The sequence below is a fragment of the Anguilla rostrata genome, chromosome 8 (assembly GCF_018555375.3).
Source record: "Anguilla rostrata isolate EN2019 chromosome 8, ASM1855537v3, whole genome shotgun sequence".
Taxonomy (NCBI): domain Eukaryota; kingdom Metazoa; phylum Chordata; class Actinopteri; order Anguilliformes; family Anguillidae; genus Anguilla; species Anguilla rostrata.
Window position 1 is genome coordinate 42,543,239 of NC_057940.1, and position 16,634 is coordinate 42,559,872.

Sequence of the window (16,634 nt, forward strand, 5' to 3'; positions counted from 1 at the left end):
AAAATACATCTGTCAAAGTCAATGGAGAGACTGTGTCTTTGTAGCTCTGGCCTTTATACAATACCTGCAAATATTAAATGTATTTAATATTAAAATAATACATGTAGTTCTTGTTTATTTTATTTGCTTTATCGATTACAAGAGCAAACAATACACCTCACACGTACCATTCAGCACCATACAATATACATACAATACACAAATGGGACACAATGGCAGTCCCAGTCTCTTTGGAGAATGTATCACTGGTTTATGGCTCTGTTTCTTAGTTTTCCCCGTTTGCCGTGTGATCTATCACAGTCTTCCACGAAATGCTGGGTCACGCTGCCCAGATTGATGACAGGAACCTTTGGTCCTTCCTCCCAAGTCCTGGCACACCTATCAGATGGTGCTCAGGGTGTAAAATAAAGTCACCATTCTCCTGGATTCAGGCCGGTGTAAACATAGAATCCCATTTTCTATGAATCCTCAACACAAATGTCTCTAAACAAGACCAGGAAAAAACCTAGTATATGGCTGGACCGTGTATGGGTGTGCCAAATTACAGGCTCAGTCACAGACATGTGCGGTGTCACTTAATCACTCAGTCACTCAGTCACAGACATTCGTGTTTATAAGGCTGGCCCCCGCTGTTGCGGTCCAGCCAATAAAAAGTGATTGTATAGGAAACTGTCTGACTGTCAGTTTTCGAATGCGCCTGAAGAACTGTTGACTATCTGATTATCTGATCTGCTTGCATAACTTATCAGGCTGTAGATTATCTATGCGGCCTTGCTTCAGACTTTACACAGAACTGTTGGAAGCCAATTTATCAAAGGTCTTGATACTCATTTCCAGGCACTACTGCAGTTATCTGTGAGAGCTCATGGTTGTAAAAATCCTAAAAGAATGGTGCACGCAATAGGAGAAGGATCGAGGTTCAAGAAATGAATCTATTGCATATTCTACAAAAAAGTGTCAAAAAATGTTTCCTTCCTTGCCTTACATTTGTTGATTGTTAAAGATTTGTACAACTTGTGACAAAATTTAATTTCATCTCTGTTTTAGCATGCTTCATTACCATCAAAAACACATAGTTCTAACAATTGCCTTGACTGATCACTTCTTTATATACTTCTTTATACACTTCTTCAATATATTAGCTATTATATATTGCAAGGCAGGGCAGCACAAGAAATGCCATCATAAACCAAAACAATCCAGATGCAAGTACATCCTCTCAGATAACCATTATCAATAAAAACAGAAACAGTTACAATCTGAGGATGTTTGTGATCTCAGTGCCTGGGATGAGTTCACTTTGTCAAGTTTCCACGAAGTGCTGTTGGGAGGTGTAGTTCACAGCTAATGGTAAGCACTGGCACTATATCGCACAGTCAGTCAGTATTCGCTCACTGAACTTATCCCTTTACGTCGCATAAATGTGCAGCAGTGCTATACAACAGTAGCAGCCCATTGCCCATTAATACATACAAAAGATCATTTTGTCAAAAGGGAAAAATGCACTGAAAGGATCCTGCTTACTGGCATTTAAAAGGCACTGACGTGAAAAAGAGCAGCATGGCCTTTCAGACAACAATGTGATCTTCATACAGGGAGAGGAGCAGCAGGATCCCCCAGCCTGCCAGGAGTCCCAGGTTCTGCAGGAAGAAGGTGAGCCACGGGTTCTGCCTGTTTGAGTGGATCATGGATGGCAGCTGCATCGCAGAGACGGGGGGACGGGGGGGAAGGGGGGGTTAGGGAGGGTCACACAACGTGCTGAGTTACAACAGTGATAGCATACCACAAGTTTGGCGTGTCACTGACAAAAATCTATTTATAGACATTTATAATATTAAATCAAGAATTTCTTTTTTTAAATGTCAAAGTTTTAATTAACGCATGAGAAAAAAACACGTATAAATGTACAGTTCCATATATTGAATATTCATGTTAGAAGTACAGTATTTGAAACGGATTACCTGCCCTTTCATATATATATTTTAATACTTATATAATCTTTCTTATTTAGAAATGTATACCCTTCTATGCATCAATACATTCAGATGATTACTAGGAAAGTGACAGTAGTGCAAATATATTTGTAATAAATGCCACTCGCATGTATCAAAAATCTCACACCTCATTTTACATTCAGTTTTAACCTGACTTTGACTTTTGCCTTATACACTTTATGTAATGGGGTTTGGTAAATCTTTATTTCATGCGTATTAGCTCAGATGGTATCAAACAACAAAACTAAATTGACAGTTGAGCACAGCCAAGCAGGCTGGAACTTACCATGTCTGCAAGCCCCACGTACAAGAACAGACCAGCCGCGACGGCTGCGATCCACTCCTGAGCCGCCGGATCGGTTGAGACGGAGAGGCCGATGTACAGTCCAATGAAGGACGTCAAAGCGCTGCCGAAGTTCAGCAGCAGGGCTTTCTTTACGGACATCCCACAATGCAGCAGAAAAGCAAAATCGCCTGAGAAGAGACAGGAAGAGGCGTTTAAAAAAATAAATTAAAAAAAGTTCAAGGAGTGACGTGTAGCACCTATGACACAATGAACATCTGGTCTTTAAAATGGAAAACCGTGAAATTAGAGTAAGCCTATTATGAGCCGGCCCATTTCCAACCTCACTGTATATGAATGCCCTTGTCTCTGTGCAGCTCTGCCGAGAGGGGAGCGTGCTCTCACTCACCCAGCTCATGGGGCAGTTCGTGGCAGAGTACGGCCAAGGAGGTGGCCAGCCCAGACCTCCAGGACACGGAGAAGGCTGCCCCCAGGGCCAGGCCGTCCGCGAAGTTGTGGACTCCATCACCGATTGTGATCATGTAGGGGATCAGACGCTGCTCTGGAGGAGCAAGAGAGACACTGGGGCTCAGAGAGGGAGGCCACGTGCCAAGTCACGGTCAAAATGTTATGTTTTTGTGGGTAGACCACTGAAAAGCCAATGACAATATAGTCTGACAGTATCACATATGAGTGGAGTCCCAAACAATGTCTCCTTTCATAAATAGATTTATGAAACATGATATTTTGTCATTTGAACCTTCATTAGGAATCCTTTTCCCTTCTGACCCACCCGTCACCCTAGGTGTATCAAAAGTCTTTCTGAATGTTGTTTGACAGGAAGTAATGTAAAATGAACCACTTGTGCATGTCTACCTTTTCCTATGAATAAGCAGTCAACAACAGTCCAGTTGTTGTCATTGTAATCAACAACCTAAATGTCTACTAGTCCTAGGAATGTTTGTAGATTTACCACTGGATTAGCTTTTTTAAACTAGCCAGGGAAACAGGTGTGAAGTAATGCTGATTGTGTGGTGTTGTCTGCAGTGTGACAACACCACACACCCTGGTCTGGGTCATTACATATTTAACTGTAATGTCGGTATTTTGCTAGAACAAAATACCAACATGTTGGTATTTGTAATGTTGGTATTTTGCTAGAACAGAGTGTGTAATTCAGGACAGCAAAGTATTACATATGGAGGCCATTTTGCTAGCTTAGCTACAATCAGTCCTGCAGTATGGCATTACATCCCTCCTGCTAATACGCACAACACATGTTTGCTGGAGATGACCTAATCGTTCAAAGACAACAATGACTCAGACTGGCGTGTGGTGAGCTTCAAAACCCAGACTCAGAAAGCCCAAACAACAGCTAAGCATACCTCTCGTACGACTGTTTGAACTTGGCTCTGCTTTCTCGTTTTCTTCGATCTGAATGGATTGAAGTCACATATTTTCCAGTTAATTTCATAAAGAGATGTTCTTCCTTAATAACATATTCATGTTGGTGTAGTAGAATATTTACATGTGTTTCACCACAAGATCTCTCTGTTTCATAGGTATTGCATAGGCTGCAATTTTGAGGCTATTTCTAAGCACTGATCAGAATTCAGTGGGGTAGGGACTTGAGGGGGTTATTTAGTATTCTGCAACTGTTAGGCCCATAAATGTGCACTGGCACATCCCAACTCACACATTACAATTCTCATAAACATTTCTCCTTTAAATCTACATTTCATTCGTTAAGTACTAATTAATATCTAATTGGACAATTTAATCCAAATCCTGTTATAAATGAACGTTGAAGCTGGTTTCCGAGGACATTTCGAGCAGAATCATTATCGCTGATTCCCACAATGGGCACCATGGTCTCTCTCAGGTCTATCAAACCAAAGAAACGGTTGACTGTCTCCTTGGGATGGGATGGCTACGGTATCTTACCAGGTCTGCTTGCGAGGTAGACTGCTTGCCCATTTTGTCATTCTGGTACATCTGTATTACTTTCCCATGGTCACAGTGGTGGGGGTCGCTCCCCTCCTAAACCACAAAATGGAGTTTTATTTTTTGCACCTTGTCAGCGTCTGTTTCCAAAATGTACAGTGTTTCAGCACAGCAAATAAAGTTAGCTACATTCATCTGAACCGCTGTTCAAACACACTGTTTGCAACTGTTGGCTATCTGCTCCCAGCAGGTGTCTGATATTGCTGGCAGATCTTGGGCAATATTTTTTGGAAAATACGCAAAGGTCCCCATTCTCGTTTGTATGCCATATTAACCTCCTAAGATCCGACAATTCATTTTTGTCCCTGTAGGGGACATGAATCTCTGTTCTTGTTCTGAAGAGCTATATTGTACTATGCTGAGGCCTACACTACAATGGGACAATCAATGAAAAATTATATAAATAATATATATGGTTCTGTCATCCATAATGCAAAAGATGTACTATGTGAAAAAATGAAAATATTTTGAACTTTTTTTTTCTGGCAGAATTCTTACATTTGTGCAGTACAGAAGTGGCTGATAAATCAATACTGATTCAGTTTCATACTGTGATGTGGGTATTTGAGATAAGAGTGGAAACGTACGCTGTCGTGGCTGTGACTGTCCTTGTGGGTCATTATGGAAAAGACCGATTCCATGAGGAAGAAGTAGTAGATTCCCGCCAACACCACCAGGAGCTTGTAGGTGTGACCCTGATCCGTGTCAGACTCGTGGCCATGAGAGTGAAGACCCAGGAACTTGGCACAAACACCAGGGACACAGTCAGGCACAAACCACGCCACACATCATCATCATCATCAGATCCCCCACAGCAACATCGACACCCCCACTCTCTCTCTCGCCATGTTCTCGAAACCGAACGCCATTATTTCTCCTTACAGTAACGATGCTACGGGAGTGATATCCCTTTGACAGCCTGATTGCAGTTTTTGGCCACGGTTTTGAAGTGTACCTTAATGCAATGCTCGGGAGAGAGGGGAGGCAGTGTGCTGTTGCAGATTGCTCTGGGGAAATAAAATTTTGAGGAATCGCCTGGCCACGGTATGAGGGATTGTTCAAACGAATTGTCCTTACAATCGCATTTCTCTGAGCAAGCAAAGCTGTGAAGCCCAAAAAGGAAAAGAAAAATGCACCGCCGGCTTTCTCATTGGTAGAGAGCACTTCTGTTAAGCTAAAAATGTCTTTAAAAAAATACTTTTCCCGAGAGCTTCCCAACACATGCAATTGCTCTTTTATGGCTCCTATATTTATCTAAGCCAAGATGTGTTTTCTTTCCTATGAAGTTATTCCTTTGCAAAATAAAAAATGTTTGATGAAAAGCACTTTTCTAGAGGAATGTGGGCTCAGAAAATGGATCTCACGTCTTCTTATCAGAGGTGGAAAATCCAGGTTCAGAAAGTAAAACACCTGCCATGTGTTTCTTCCACCCATGAATGCAGCCAGCTGATTTCACTAATTAGGTCCACCTCCTGGCTGAAGAACTGTGGTCATTAGCAAATCCAGGCGACTGGAACAAAATACTGGGGAGGACTTTAACTTTCTGACCCCTGGACCTTCCACCTCTGCTTCTTATTCTCAGACATGCTGTGGGGTGAGAAATGTTTTGGGAGACGTTAGCTCTCCAGCGCACAGGCGCTTACCGCGGGCAGGAGGTGCAGCACGGCGTCCCCCGTGAGCGAGCCCACGGCCAGGCTGATGCAGAGCTGGATGGAGACCTGGAAGAGCGCGGTGCAGGACGTGCACAGCAGCATCACGATCCCCAACATGGCCATCAGGCAGATCACCAGGTTGGCTATGCTGGCGTACACGTACACTGCAAGCACATTCACATCACCAGGTTGGCTATGCTGGCGTACACGTACACTGCAAGCACATTCACATCACCAGGTTGGCTGTGCTGGCGTACACGTACACTGCAAGCACATTCACATCACCAGGTTGGCTATGCTGGCGTACACGTACACTGCAAGCACATTCACATCACCAGGTTGGCTATGCTGGCGTACACGTACACTGCAAGCACATTCACATCACCAGGTTGGCTATGCTGGCGTACACGTACACTGCAAGCACATTCACATCACCAGGTTGGCTATGCTGGCGTACACGTACACTGCAAGCACATTCACATCACCAGGTTGGCTATGCTGGCGTACACGTACACTGCAAGCACATTCACATCACCAGGTTGGCTATGCTGGCGTACACGTACACTGCAAGCACATTCACTAACACAGTGAAGCACTGTGAGAGCCCTGCCTCCAGCACAAAGTGGTGGGGGTGGGGGTGCAGAGGCATCTGAAGATTTCACGGACCTGGCCAGAGGCAAACGAGTGAGCAAATGACTAACTTCTAAATCCTCATTTTATATTTAGAGCATGAAGTCATAACCAGGCCCATCACTGCTCACAGTACACTGCCTATTGCATCACGGCTACCTCGTCCGAAACACGTGCAGCCAGCCGCCACTTTTTTTCCACCCAGCAAGTCCGCCAGTTGAGTTAAACAGTCACTGCCCCGGGGGATTACACAATTTACGCAGCGATGCTACGTCCAATTACGCGCTGCCTCACAACCGCTCGGACCACCACAGTCAGCGTGGCACGGCGGGAATTCGATCTGGGTCATAAAGCACATAACTGTAGGGCGCTACGGCAGTCCTTTAGCTGGACGTATGACCCCCAGAACCCAAACACACCAGTCTTTAACCATTAATGTTTTGAGAGAAGTTCTTTGGAGCATTCAAACCCATCGCAAAAACCGACCCTTTTTCTGTAACCGTGACCACTGATTCACAACCGTCCAATCATTATGGAAGAGTGGAAAAGCCGAAAACACATACCGCCTGACAGCTGGCCACATGTGGTGGTGGGGGGTGATTCATTATTCTGGTTTCCTCATACATTCCTGTTTGTGGCGCATGTTTTTGGCCCTTTATGCTGAAGCTCTGCTTTTGATGCAGCCCACAGTATTGGTGTGACCTTGGTGGGAAAAGGCACTCACTCTCTAGCTTGCTGAGGTGATCGTTCGGGTGTGCAGGGTTAGTTTTGATTCCACACGCCCCGCTGAGGAGCTGCTGGACCAGGGCTGGGCTGAGCCTGGTGAACTGGGTCCTGGAGATGGTGGAGCCGTTCACCTGATGGATCTCCATTAGCTCATGGGCTGAGAAGCAGGTCTGCAGGACAACACAAAAACATTGTATAAAATGTCATTGACATGTGTTTGGGTGTAGAATAAAGTAGTGTAGGCACTTCTTTCATATAATGATAAAGATATACAGAGAAGCTGCCTAGTCCATGGAAATGAGCATGAAGCTATGAGGCTTAAGGACAATGCTCTTCTAGGAGTCATTTATTGAATCGAGGGAAAAATTAAGGGTTGAAGCAAAGCTCCTTCATCAGAGTTCATCCTAGAAGAGTGTTGTCCTTAAGGATCGCAACTTCATGTGTTATATTGTCTATGGAACACAACATTTACATACACAACATATACAACATCTGACACTCTCTATGTCAGATGTAATGTGGGGATATGAAGCCTTACGAAACCTCATGAATGGCATACTGTGCATAGTCTCACATGGCGCTTACATCATGCTTGCACGTGCTACTCGAGGCACTGCAGACTGAACAGGTACCAAAAGAACTGTGTGTGAGCTACAGCTCATACTTCTTGGATTCCAAATTCTCTCCCCCCCACCCCCCCCGCCCAGATAGTGTCAGTCGGGTTTCCCCAAATGATATGTCTGAGCCGGCGGCCCCGGTTATGGAAACACATCATTATGTGCTTCAGCTGCGGCGATGACTTGGGTTTCACCAGGACCGTAATGAATGCGTGCGCCAAAGTGCCCCGCAGCACCTCCAGCGAAGCAGAGCAGCCCCGTCCTAATTACACTCCTTCGCGGTAATTACCTCGTCCCAGCTGCTGTTCCGCTCCTGCCCCGAGCCCCCGCGACCGTGCTGATCCTGCCTGGGTCCGTGGTCGTGCTCGTGGCCGTCCTCATGCGGCTCACCGCCTCCCAGTTTCAGAACCGCCATCAGGGCCTCCAGGTCTGCAGAGGGACGTGGTTTACAGGAGCCATGAACTTTTCGGTAAACACGGTGAACATACAGTACACTCACTATAGAAGGGAGCTTATGGCAGCCATGGATCACCGCTCCAGTTCTTCAAAAGGCCAGGACAAGCACTGGCTGTCCGTTAAATCAATATAATGCTGCGCTGTTTACTTTAAAACGCGTGAAGGGCACCTATTCTGTGGTGAGACAATAAGCTAATGCATTTGGCTGTTGCTGAGTAGACTAACCCTGCTCGGTCATGTTGTCAGAGCCAAGGCCTTGGAAAAGGTAATCTAGGAAGTACTCCTCTTCTGGCAGCGCCTGGGAAGCAAAGCAGTCCCCACGCAGGACATGGTACAGAACATCTCCCAGGACAGTGTCAATGCCGTGCAGGGTGGTGTTGCTTAGAGACACATTACTCTTCTCCAGGATATCTGTCCCTGTGAGACAGCTCTGTAGATGCAGATATTGAGACAGGAAGTAAGCTTCACTTCACTTTTTCCATTTTAATTAGAATAGTATCCTTAAATAACAACGGCTTAAATACAATCAAACTGTACCGTGGTCTGTTTTTAAAGCTGCATGTACACTTTAAAGGTTTAAAGCAATTTTTTAAAACCTGAAAATGTAGCTAAAATGCATTTCTAAATTTCAAACAAAGCCTGCATGCTTCTCTCATCCTACAAAATCTATATGTATTTTCCATTACTCTTGTTTTATACGTACTGTATATATGTCTATATGTACACCCAAATGGGAATGTAACAGTTGTGCATTGGTTATACTTGTTTCATTAACAGCAAATCTTTGCTTGAAATCAGACAAATCAGATGTGGACATGTGTACTACTCAGCTGACTGACAAAATAACAATCGCTAGCTGGTAAGAGTAGCAAGCTATGGGCATAGTTATAAACCTTCTCCTTTTTGTGTAAGGCAGTGCAAATGATCTAACCTTTTTACCACCTTATTTAATTAATACTTTAAGTCAATCAGACTTATATTTTCTCATTAACTGGATATATTAATGAAAAGAACATCGACACTTCTGGTTCACTTGCATTGCTCTTCATATAAAGTCTGTCCAAGCTAACATACTGTAGAAACAGTAACAATGTTTGGCTTGACCCCAAGAGCGGGTCAGTTCCAATCAATGTGTCAGAGATTTTCAGCCATTTTGTGTTCCTGGAGCTTGGGACAGGTGCGTACCTGACCTCCTTCCGTTGACCTGTAGCGCTTTTCAATTTTGTGGAGCAAACGATCCAAGCCGCCGGTCCCAGCGCTGAACCCGTCCCCTTGGATGTCCTTGGCCGTAATGCTTTGAACAAATTGGTCGGTCTCCCTCTCCCACTCCTTGTTCTTTATGGCCATGCAAGCCTCCTGAGGGGAGCTCAGGTAGAAACACCACCCTGAAGCCACCTTGAAATATCCCTCCATGTGGAGGCCGCCGTCCTGCGTGTAGTCACCGACAAGCTGGCTCACATCCTCCGCAGAGATGCACTAAAGATAGGCAGACAGGCAGGTATATTTTGTTAGATGTTAAGGCAGGAAATATCGTTTAAAGCGCTTTCTCCTTGCCCAGTGATCCTCGTTGACTGTTGTTGTTGATACTTGCATGTTTTTGTGTGCACCCGTGCGTGTCTTTGCATTGTATACCTTTTTTAATGTAGAGATCCAGACTTGTATATTTGTTGTATATTTAGTTATGTCAATAGTCCAGTCTAGGACCCCACTGAAAATGAGCCAGCTATTGCGGCTTAATGGGTAATCCTTGCACTCAGTACTTTGCAATTTGTTCCTCATTTTAACATCTCACTTTTTACAGTAGTCCTCCTTGTATTGTTTTAAGTAAGTGTATCTGTTCTATTTTGTAATTTTTATATGATGGGTGCAAATAAATCAAATCAAAATTATATAACATTTTTGTACACATACTAATTAAATTTTTGGCATTTTTACAGGAATTTGGGGCAAGTGTTTTTTTTTTTGTTTTTTTTTTTAAACAATATTACATGTAATATCGGTTGTATTTTTTCAACTTATATTTTGTACAGCATTTACTTTGTCGAATCTGCCGACGTAGGAGTATTGTTCGGGGATATCTGGTCTTAGAAACGGGACACGCAATTATCCTCGTTTGGTGTACATATCCGCAAATGCGGATACAGAGACCAAGGAATAGGCGACAGTGCGCGTGACTCTCTATGTTGGCTGCATCGCGGTAGCCTAGCGCATCCAGTTTAGTGCGGAGTGCAAAGCAGCAGCAAAATCGAACATTCCTCACACACCTGAGATAAAGTTCAAGGCCTGCATCGTTTCTAGGCTTGAAGGTATTTAGTGGGGTTGAATCGATTCCTTGTAAATTCCACACAGTACGGCAGACAGCGTAAATATAGTTCGGATAAATGTACCGCCAAAATACTGCATGTAAACGGCATGTCATGGTGAGAATCAAACTACAGAAATGCTTCAACGAAAGTGTCCTATAAATCAAATGTGCTAGATACACTGCAATATTATAAACTGATGTTTTATTGTAGCTATTTATAGTAGCCACATAACATACAGTGTTATATCACACGACATATTCACTGATCCATAGTTTTGTAGAGTAAGCAATGTTATTTTACATATATTATTTAAATTTAAATTGAAATGTTCAATATGAAAAGTATACCATGAGCCTACCGATTTAAATTACCTATGCAGCCTAATTCTGAAACACGATTGATATCAAATTGTCAAACAAGCAACAGTTTCCTTCTGGAAATAATTACACCATTCTATAATATAGTTAAAGTTAATAAAACGCTATGATGCGCATTATGCCCAAATCCCTGCATATTCAGCATGATTGAGCATTGACGATTAAAGACTTTTAATTATGGTCTATTAATATCTGTGCTAATCTGACTTGCTACACAACACAATGAAAGAAAATAAACATTTAATAACTTAGAAGCATATAAACTAAGAATTGAAAACTATGAAGTGCGCATTGTTTAGCACAGAACTCAAGCGGCTGGCGAGTGAAGTTTGGACCTCGACCCTTTTTTAAGCCTGTAAATTGAAGCGAGTAAAAAAAATACCTTTTCACACGGCACATCAGGGCACTGCACACGTTTCTCCAACATCGAGAAAAAGGAGCGAACTCCGTTTTCACTTAGGTATTCATCCCCAGGTGACACCATGTCTACTACTTTTCTGTATATGTTTCTTTTGGTGGACAGCGCATGGCTCAAAATATTCAAACTTAGGCACAATAGGAGAACATGTAAAATATTAAACATGGCTGCCATTACTTAAATAATTTTTTTAAAAATTATTATTTATAAAAAATAAAGGAAGACGTCTGACACAATGAATCTCCCTGTTGAATTGAAATCAAAGACAAGTAGAATAGACGGTAGCTTTAAGTTCTTTTTATAGGTAAAATCAGCAAAGGTAGACGATCCTCTCCCCCTTCTTCACCTTGCTCTCATTTGATTGGTTCAAAGGAGGGTAGCGTTTCTCCAACGCCAATGCTCAATAAAAAAGCAGTGGAGCTGCAAACTAAGATCAGATAGGGGGCACGCGACCCCGCAAGTATTATTTTCTCTCCGGTCAATATTTCTGTCTGAACACTTTTTTCTGTTAGCTGTGGGTTTAGGAAGGCCAACGATGGTCATTTTAAGATGATACAGTTATTATACGTGCCTACGGGGCCGATTTTCCCTTATTTACAGCATACCCGGAGAACCAGTTGATGGTTTTCCTGCCGGGTATAATACAGGGGGAAACACCAGTTCATTGTTTTTTGTGATGTTTAATGAATTTGATGTTGTTTTAACACAATACCAACACCGCTGGATCTCTTAACCCCCGCCCTTGTTTTTGGCTCAAGCTATATAATCATAGATATTACTTAATTTGTCAAATGGCTAATGTAGTTTATTATTATTATTATTATTATTATTATTATTATTATTATTATTCCTCATGGATTAGACTGCAAAATATATTTTAACAAAGATAGGCTTCCTAGTATTGTTTATTACTGTAAACGCACTTCATACAATGGTCATCCATGATATAGAGGGCCAAAAATTAATATCCTTTGCAATTCCATGTCACTTGTTGAATATATGCAAACCAGGCTAATTGTAGAGTTCTTGCAGAATTGCTGTTTTCAGCATTTGGAATTGAGCTTACACCAGGAGTGTGCAGTAAGACAAACAAGAGAGCAGGTGAAAAAAAACATATTTGTATCCACTACTGACCCAGCTCTATGACTGACTAATGGTTTTAATATTTTTCAGTACAGTAAACTTGAAAAAGATGTGCACCAGGTCTCTTATCAACTCATTGTCTCTCCTTCATAATTCTCTATCTTTGGCAAGAAGTGACAGCACAGGATAAATGGTGTTAAATTGCCGCATTGACAGTGTAATAACAGGGTTACTTCAAATTGTATCTAAAGTGAATAACATGGTCATATGGTGGCAGGATATTTAACCCTTTGGTGACCTTCTGGTAGAATTTTTATGGAGGCTAATATAGCTAGGATTTCCTTTTCTTCAGTTTGAATCTCACTATTTTAACTGTAGATTGGTGGTACCGAGATATCTTTTTTTTTAATTTTTTGAACGATTGCCAACATGAGTTAACAATAACATGCACAAAAAGAAGTTGTTGGCATGAGAAAAGATGCTCAAGCTGGTGTTGCGTTCTATTCTAGACCTTCCTATCCATATTTATGGTCCTAGTAATTAACTGCCCTCACGTCAAACATATATTTCTTGTAGCCTTGACCCATGCGATAATGTCAACACCCAGTTGGTTAACCAGTGGTGCCAGTCACAGGTGCCAACTCTTCCAACTGTATCCACAACAGAGCATTTCTGAAACAGCGCCACACTGTGTAAGGCACAGCAAGAATGGTTCCTTATTCAGCTTTCCTCATCTCTGTTTTCTCTCTCCATGTTCTATTCACAGAGCAACCGTTGTCCTAATGTACCAAGCCAGGCTCGCTGAAAGCAGACGGTTGCTCTGGTTGTTCCGCAAACCACGTGCCATTATTTTACGTGAGGAATCCTGGCAGATTAGGGAAGTAACTGTGAAGTCAGCATGTAGGTGTTGCACTGTAAACCCCCCTGTGGTGAAGCAGCGGTTCTGAATAGGGTGGTAAAAATCTAACTGCTCAGTGCAATCGTCTGTGGAATCCTGCAGAACTATCACAGGAGGAAAGGGCTTAACCTACTTATTTATCAAGCAATGTCGCTGCTGACGGGAAACTCCGATGGCACGTTATGCAAACTGTGTTAATTAATGCCCCTTTCATGCATGCAATTTAAAGCCAGTATCATAGCATGCATTTTAAAATGTAATATCAGAATGCATTTTATAGGCAGGGCCCTTCAAAAGTATTTGCACCCTTCATAACCATGAGCAAAAAAGACTCCGTAAAATGAATGACACAGGTAATTTGTTATATTGTATGCTCGAAAATGGGAAAATATCATTTTGTGCTTATACAGTTGTTCAGATAAAAACAAGCACAGTAGGCCTAGTAATATTATTTCCCAAAATGATAGGTGTCAAACTTACAGTATCATTACCCCTGTTTTCAGTGTTTACTGCACCCTTGTGCTGCAATGATAACACTGTTCATTGGTCTTCTGCAGGTTTTTTATGAGATTAATGAATAATGTGGGGCAGATCTTTGACCATTCCTCTTTACATAAGCTTTCAAAATCCCTCATATATGTCATCACATTACATTACATGATAGGCATTTAGCAGATGCTTTTATCTAGAGCGACTTACACAACTTTTTACACACCATTTACATCGTATCCAATTATACAGCCGGATATATTTCCAGAGCAATGCAGGTTAATTACCTTGCTCAAGGGTACAACGGCAGTGTACTACCTGGGAATTGACCTGCAACTTAAAGGTTACAAGCCCAGTTCCCTAACCATTGTACTACACTGTCAGTCTGTACCTGTGGACTGTTTTATGCAAACCACAAGCCTGGAGACTGACATGGTCATTCCAAAACAATTATTCTGTGTGCCTTTTTCATTTAACCTTTATTAAAGACAAATTCCTCTCAATACAAAAGATCACAGGGCACTGTTACAATATTTGGAATTCGTAACAAGGAGTAAGGGGTCTTCAAAACAAACCTCTCCCTGCCCCTAACTGACTTTCACGTGAAAACGCCTGGCTGTTGTAAAGGTGCGCCGGTTGCCTCTGACAGTGAGATGAACTGATGTGATTAAACATAACAGATCACAGATAAATCCACAACTGTTGCCTGTAACATGCCCTGTAACCCGCTGCGTTTTCAACGCCAGTTTGAAAGATGAATTTGAACTAATTGCGCATAATAGTTACCATAAAGTGTTTTGTGTGGTCACTGTCGTTCAGAATTCCAGTTGATTAAGAAAAACAATAAGGAGAACAAGGAATAGTTCGTATCGTCGCTGGTCTTGTCTGTGTCAGACCGGTTTTCCTCTTCGTTCGCAGGAGCACTGACCTCCCAAATAAGACGCATTTCCGCGATGGGCAAAGAAATATTATACTATCGACCACATATAAAGCATCCACAGGGGGGAGCTGTGGCTCTTCTTAATAAAGCTCTCTGTGTCTTATTTAAAACTTCCCGCGTTGTTATACAGTATATTCAAGCGTATATTTGGCGATGCTTATCTGAAAATAACCTTTAAAAATGGGCAGTGTGTATGCTAGTTCATAAACTATGTTATTCGAAATTTCGGATATATCAATTTAAACACGCTTTACGCAAAGAAAAACAGCATTAAACTATTGCCTATTAAACATGTATTATGCTATATATTCAATCACATACTCGATGTTAGGCTGTTAATTGTGTGGTAACCTACTGTTTATAAAACCTGTACAAAAAACTTCTAATTCAGTAAAATGTTCACGAGACATGCTGTTTATCGAGAATAGTGTCGTTTCAACTTCAGGAGAACACCACTTGTATTTATTTATAGGTTAGTTTAAACCTTGACAAGTGTAATTTGTGCGTGGGCTCGGTTTCTAACAACCTAGTCTACTCCAGTCTGCATTTTTTCTGTAGAAGACAGTATCTGTCCTTCAGTATATTCAAGTGCATATAATAATCTTCTTTCAGGCAGACCTCGTATCCAAGTCGATTGTTCTTGCCACTCCAGACCATTGAACGGGGATTAGAGCCCATTTGCGGCAGGTTGATAACGTCTCTCATTGTCTGCCTGATTTCAGCACTAACCAATCCGGCGGATGTAATGGGGGGACGAGCCCTCCAGAGGCCTGCAAGGTGCCAAGGTGTTATTAATCACCTGGCCGATTTACACACACGAAGCACATCGCCGCTGTGATTTTCAAGTCCGAGCACAGAGTACTAAAGATAGCTTGTTTAGAGGTTCGTTTCGGTCGGCAGCCAGATTTCGGTCCGTGTTCTTCGGAACTGCTAAAACTAAAGAACCTACAGGAGAAGGTGACAAGGGCGGTCAGAGAAGCATCATAACGCGCACTGCGTGTTATAGCATACTTGAGTTTTCACCGACTCTGATTCAATAGGCTATAAATGCACATTCATCCGTGCCAAAGGATTTGCCTTGATAGTTTTGGCGACTTAAATCAGACAGACTTGTAGAATGCCCTGCAGATTACAGCATTATGAAATTGCGTTTGCTGTCAATAGGTTGATTGACACATCTTTCATGGAATAAGCACCATAAAATTACAGTCTTTCGCAGCCTCAAAGGAGGAGAAACGCAAGATGGGGAAAATGTGCATACAGAATTTGTCTAACTGGGACTGGCGCGCTGTGTTAACCTTGCGTCGGTTTATTTATTTATTTATTTATTTATTTATTTATTTATTTATTTAATTAATTAATTATTGGGAAGCCAATAACTGCTGTGATGTCGAATACAGCTAGATGGTCCTCTGTTTGCTTTAGTTTAAACGTAATCATCTGTTTTATTAAACAGGCTACTGTGTTAAATGGGTTATACAGCCATCGCCTTTTCTCCTTCACCCTTCTACAAAGCGCTGGTTATGAAACGGTAGAAGAATTTCACGCGCTCATGCTTTCACATCATTGTAATGATGTTGTAGTTACTGTACATCATCAGATCGCTGTAGAGAATGTTATGTGTTTGTTTGAGACCAACCTGTTTTTTCAGGTTTTACATGAAACTTAAATTTCTGCTGAAATTTCAGCTGTCCTCTTTCCTATTGGGGAAGAGTCAGCCATCACCCTGAATCTGAACTTGTGATCTTAACTAAAACGAAA

General features: G+C 42.1%; 1 protein-coding gene across 1 annotated transcript; it reads right to left on the minus strand.

Annotated features, from left to right (window-relative positions):
- Nucleotides 1-104: 104 nt before the first annotated feature.
- slc39a4 (solute carrier family 39 member 4) lies at nucleotides 105-11,768 on the minus strand. Its single transcript, XM_064348364.1, has 12 exons — nucleotides 11,428-11,768; nucleotides 9,548-9,838; nucleotides 8,588-8,792; nucleotides 8,196-8,335; nucleotides 7,288-7,459; nucleotides 5,925-6,097; nucleotides 4,869-5,021; nucleotides 4,222-4,317; nucleotides 3,663-3,711; nucleotides 2,687-2,839; nucleotides 2,281-2,468; nucleotides 105-1,697 (listed from the first exon to the last, which is right to left on the minus strand). Exons 1-12 carry the CDS (start codon nucleotides 11,635-11,637, stop codon nucleotides 1,569-1,571), a joined length of 1,959 nt encoding a protein of 652 aa, XP_064204434.1. The 5' UTR covers nucleotides 11,638-11,768; the 3' UTR covers nucleotides 105-1,568.
- Nucleotides 11,769-16,634: the final 4,866 nt, after the last annotated feature.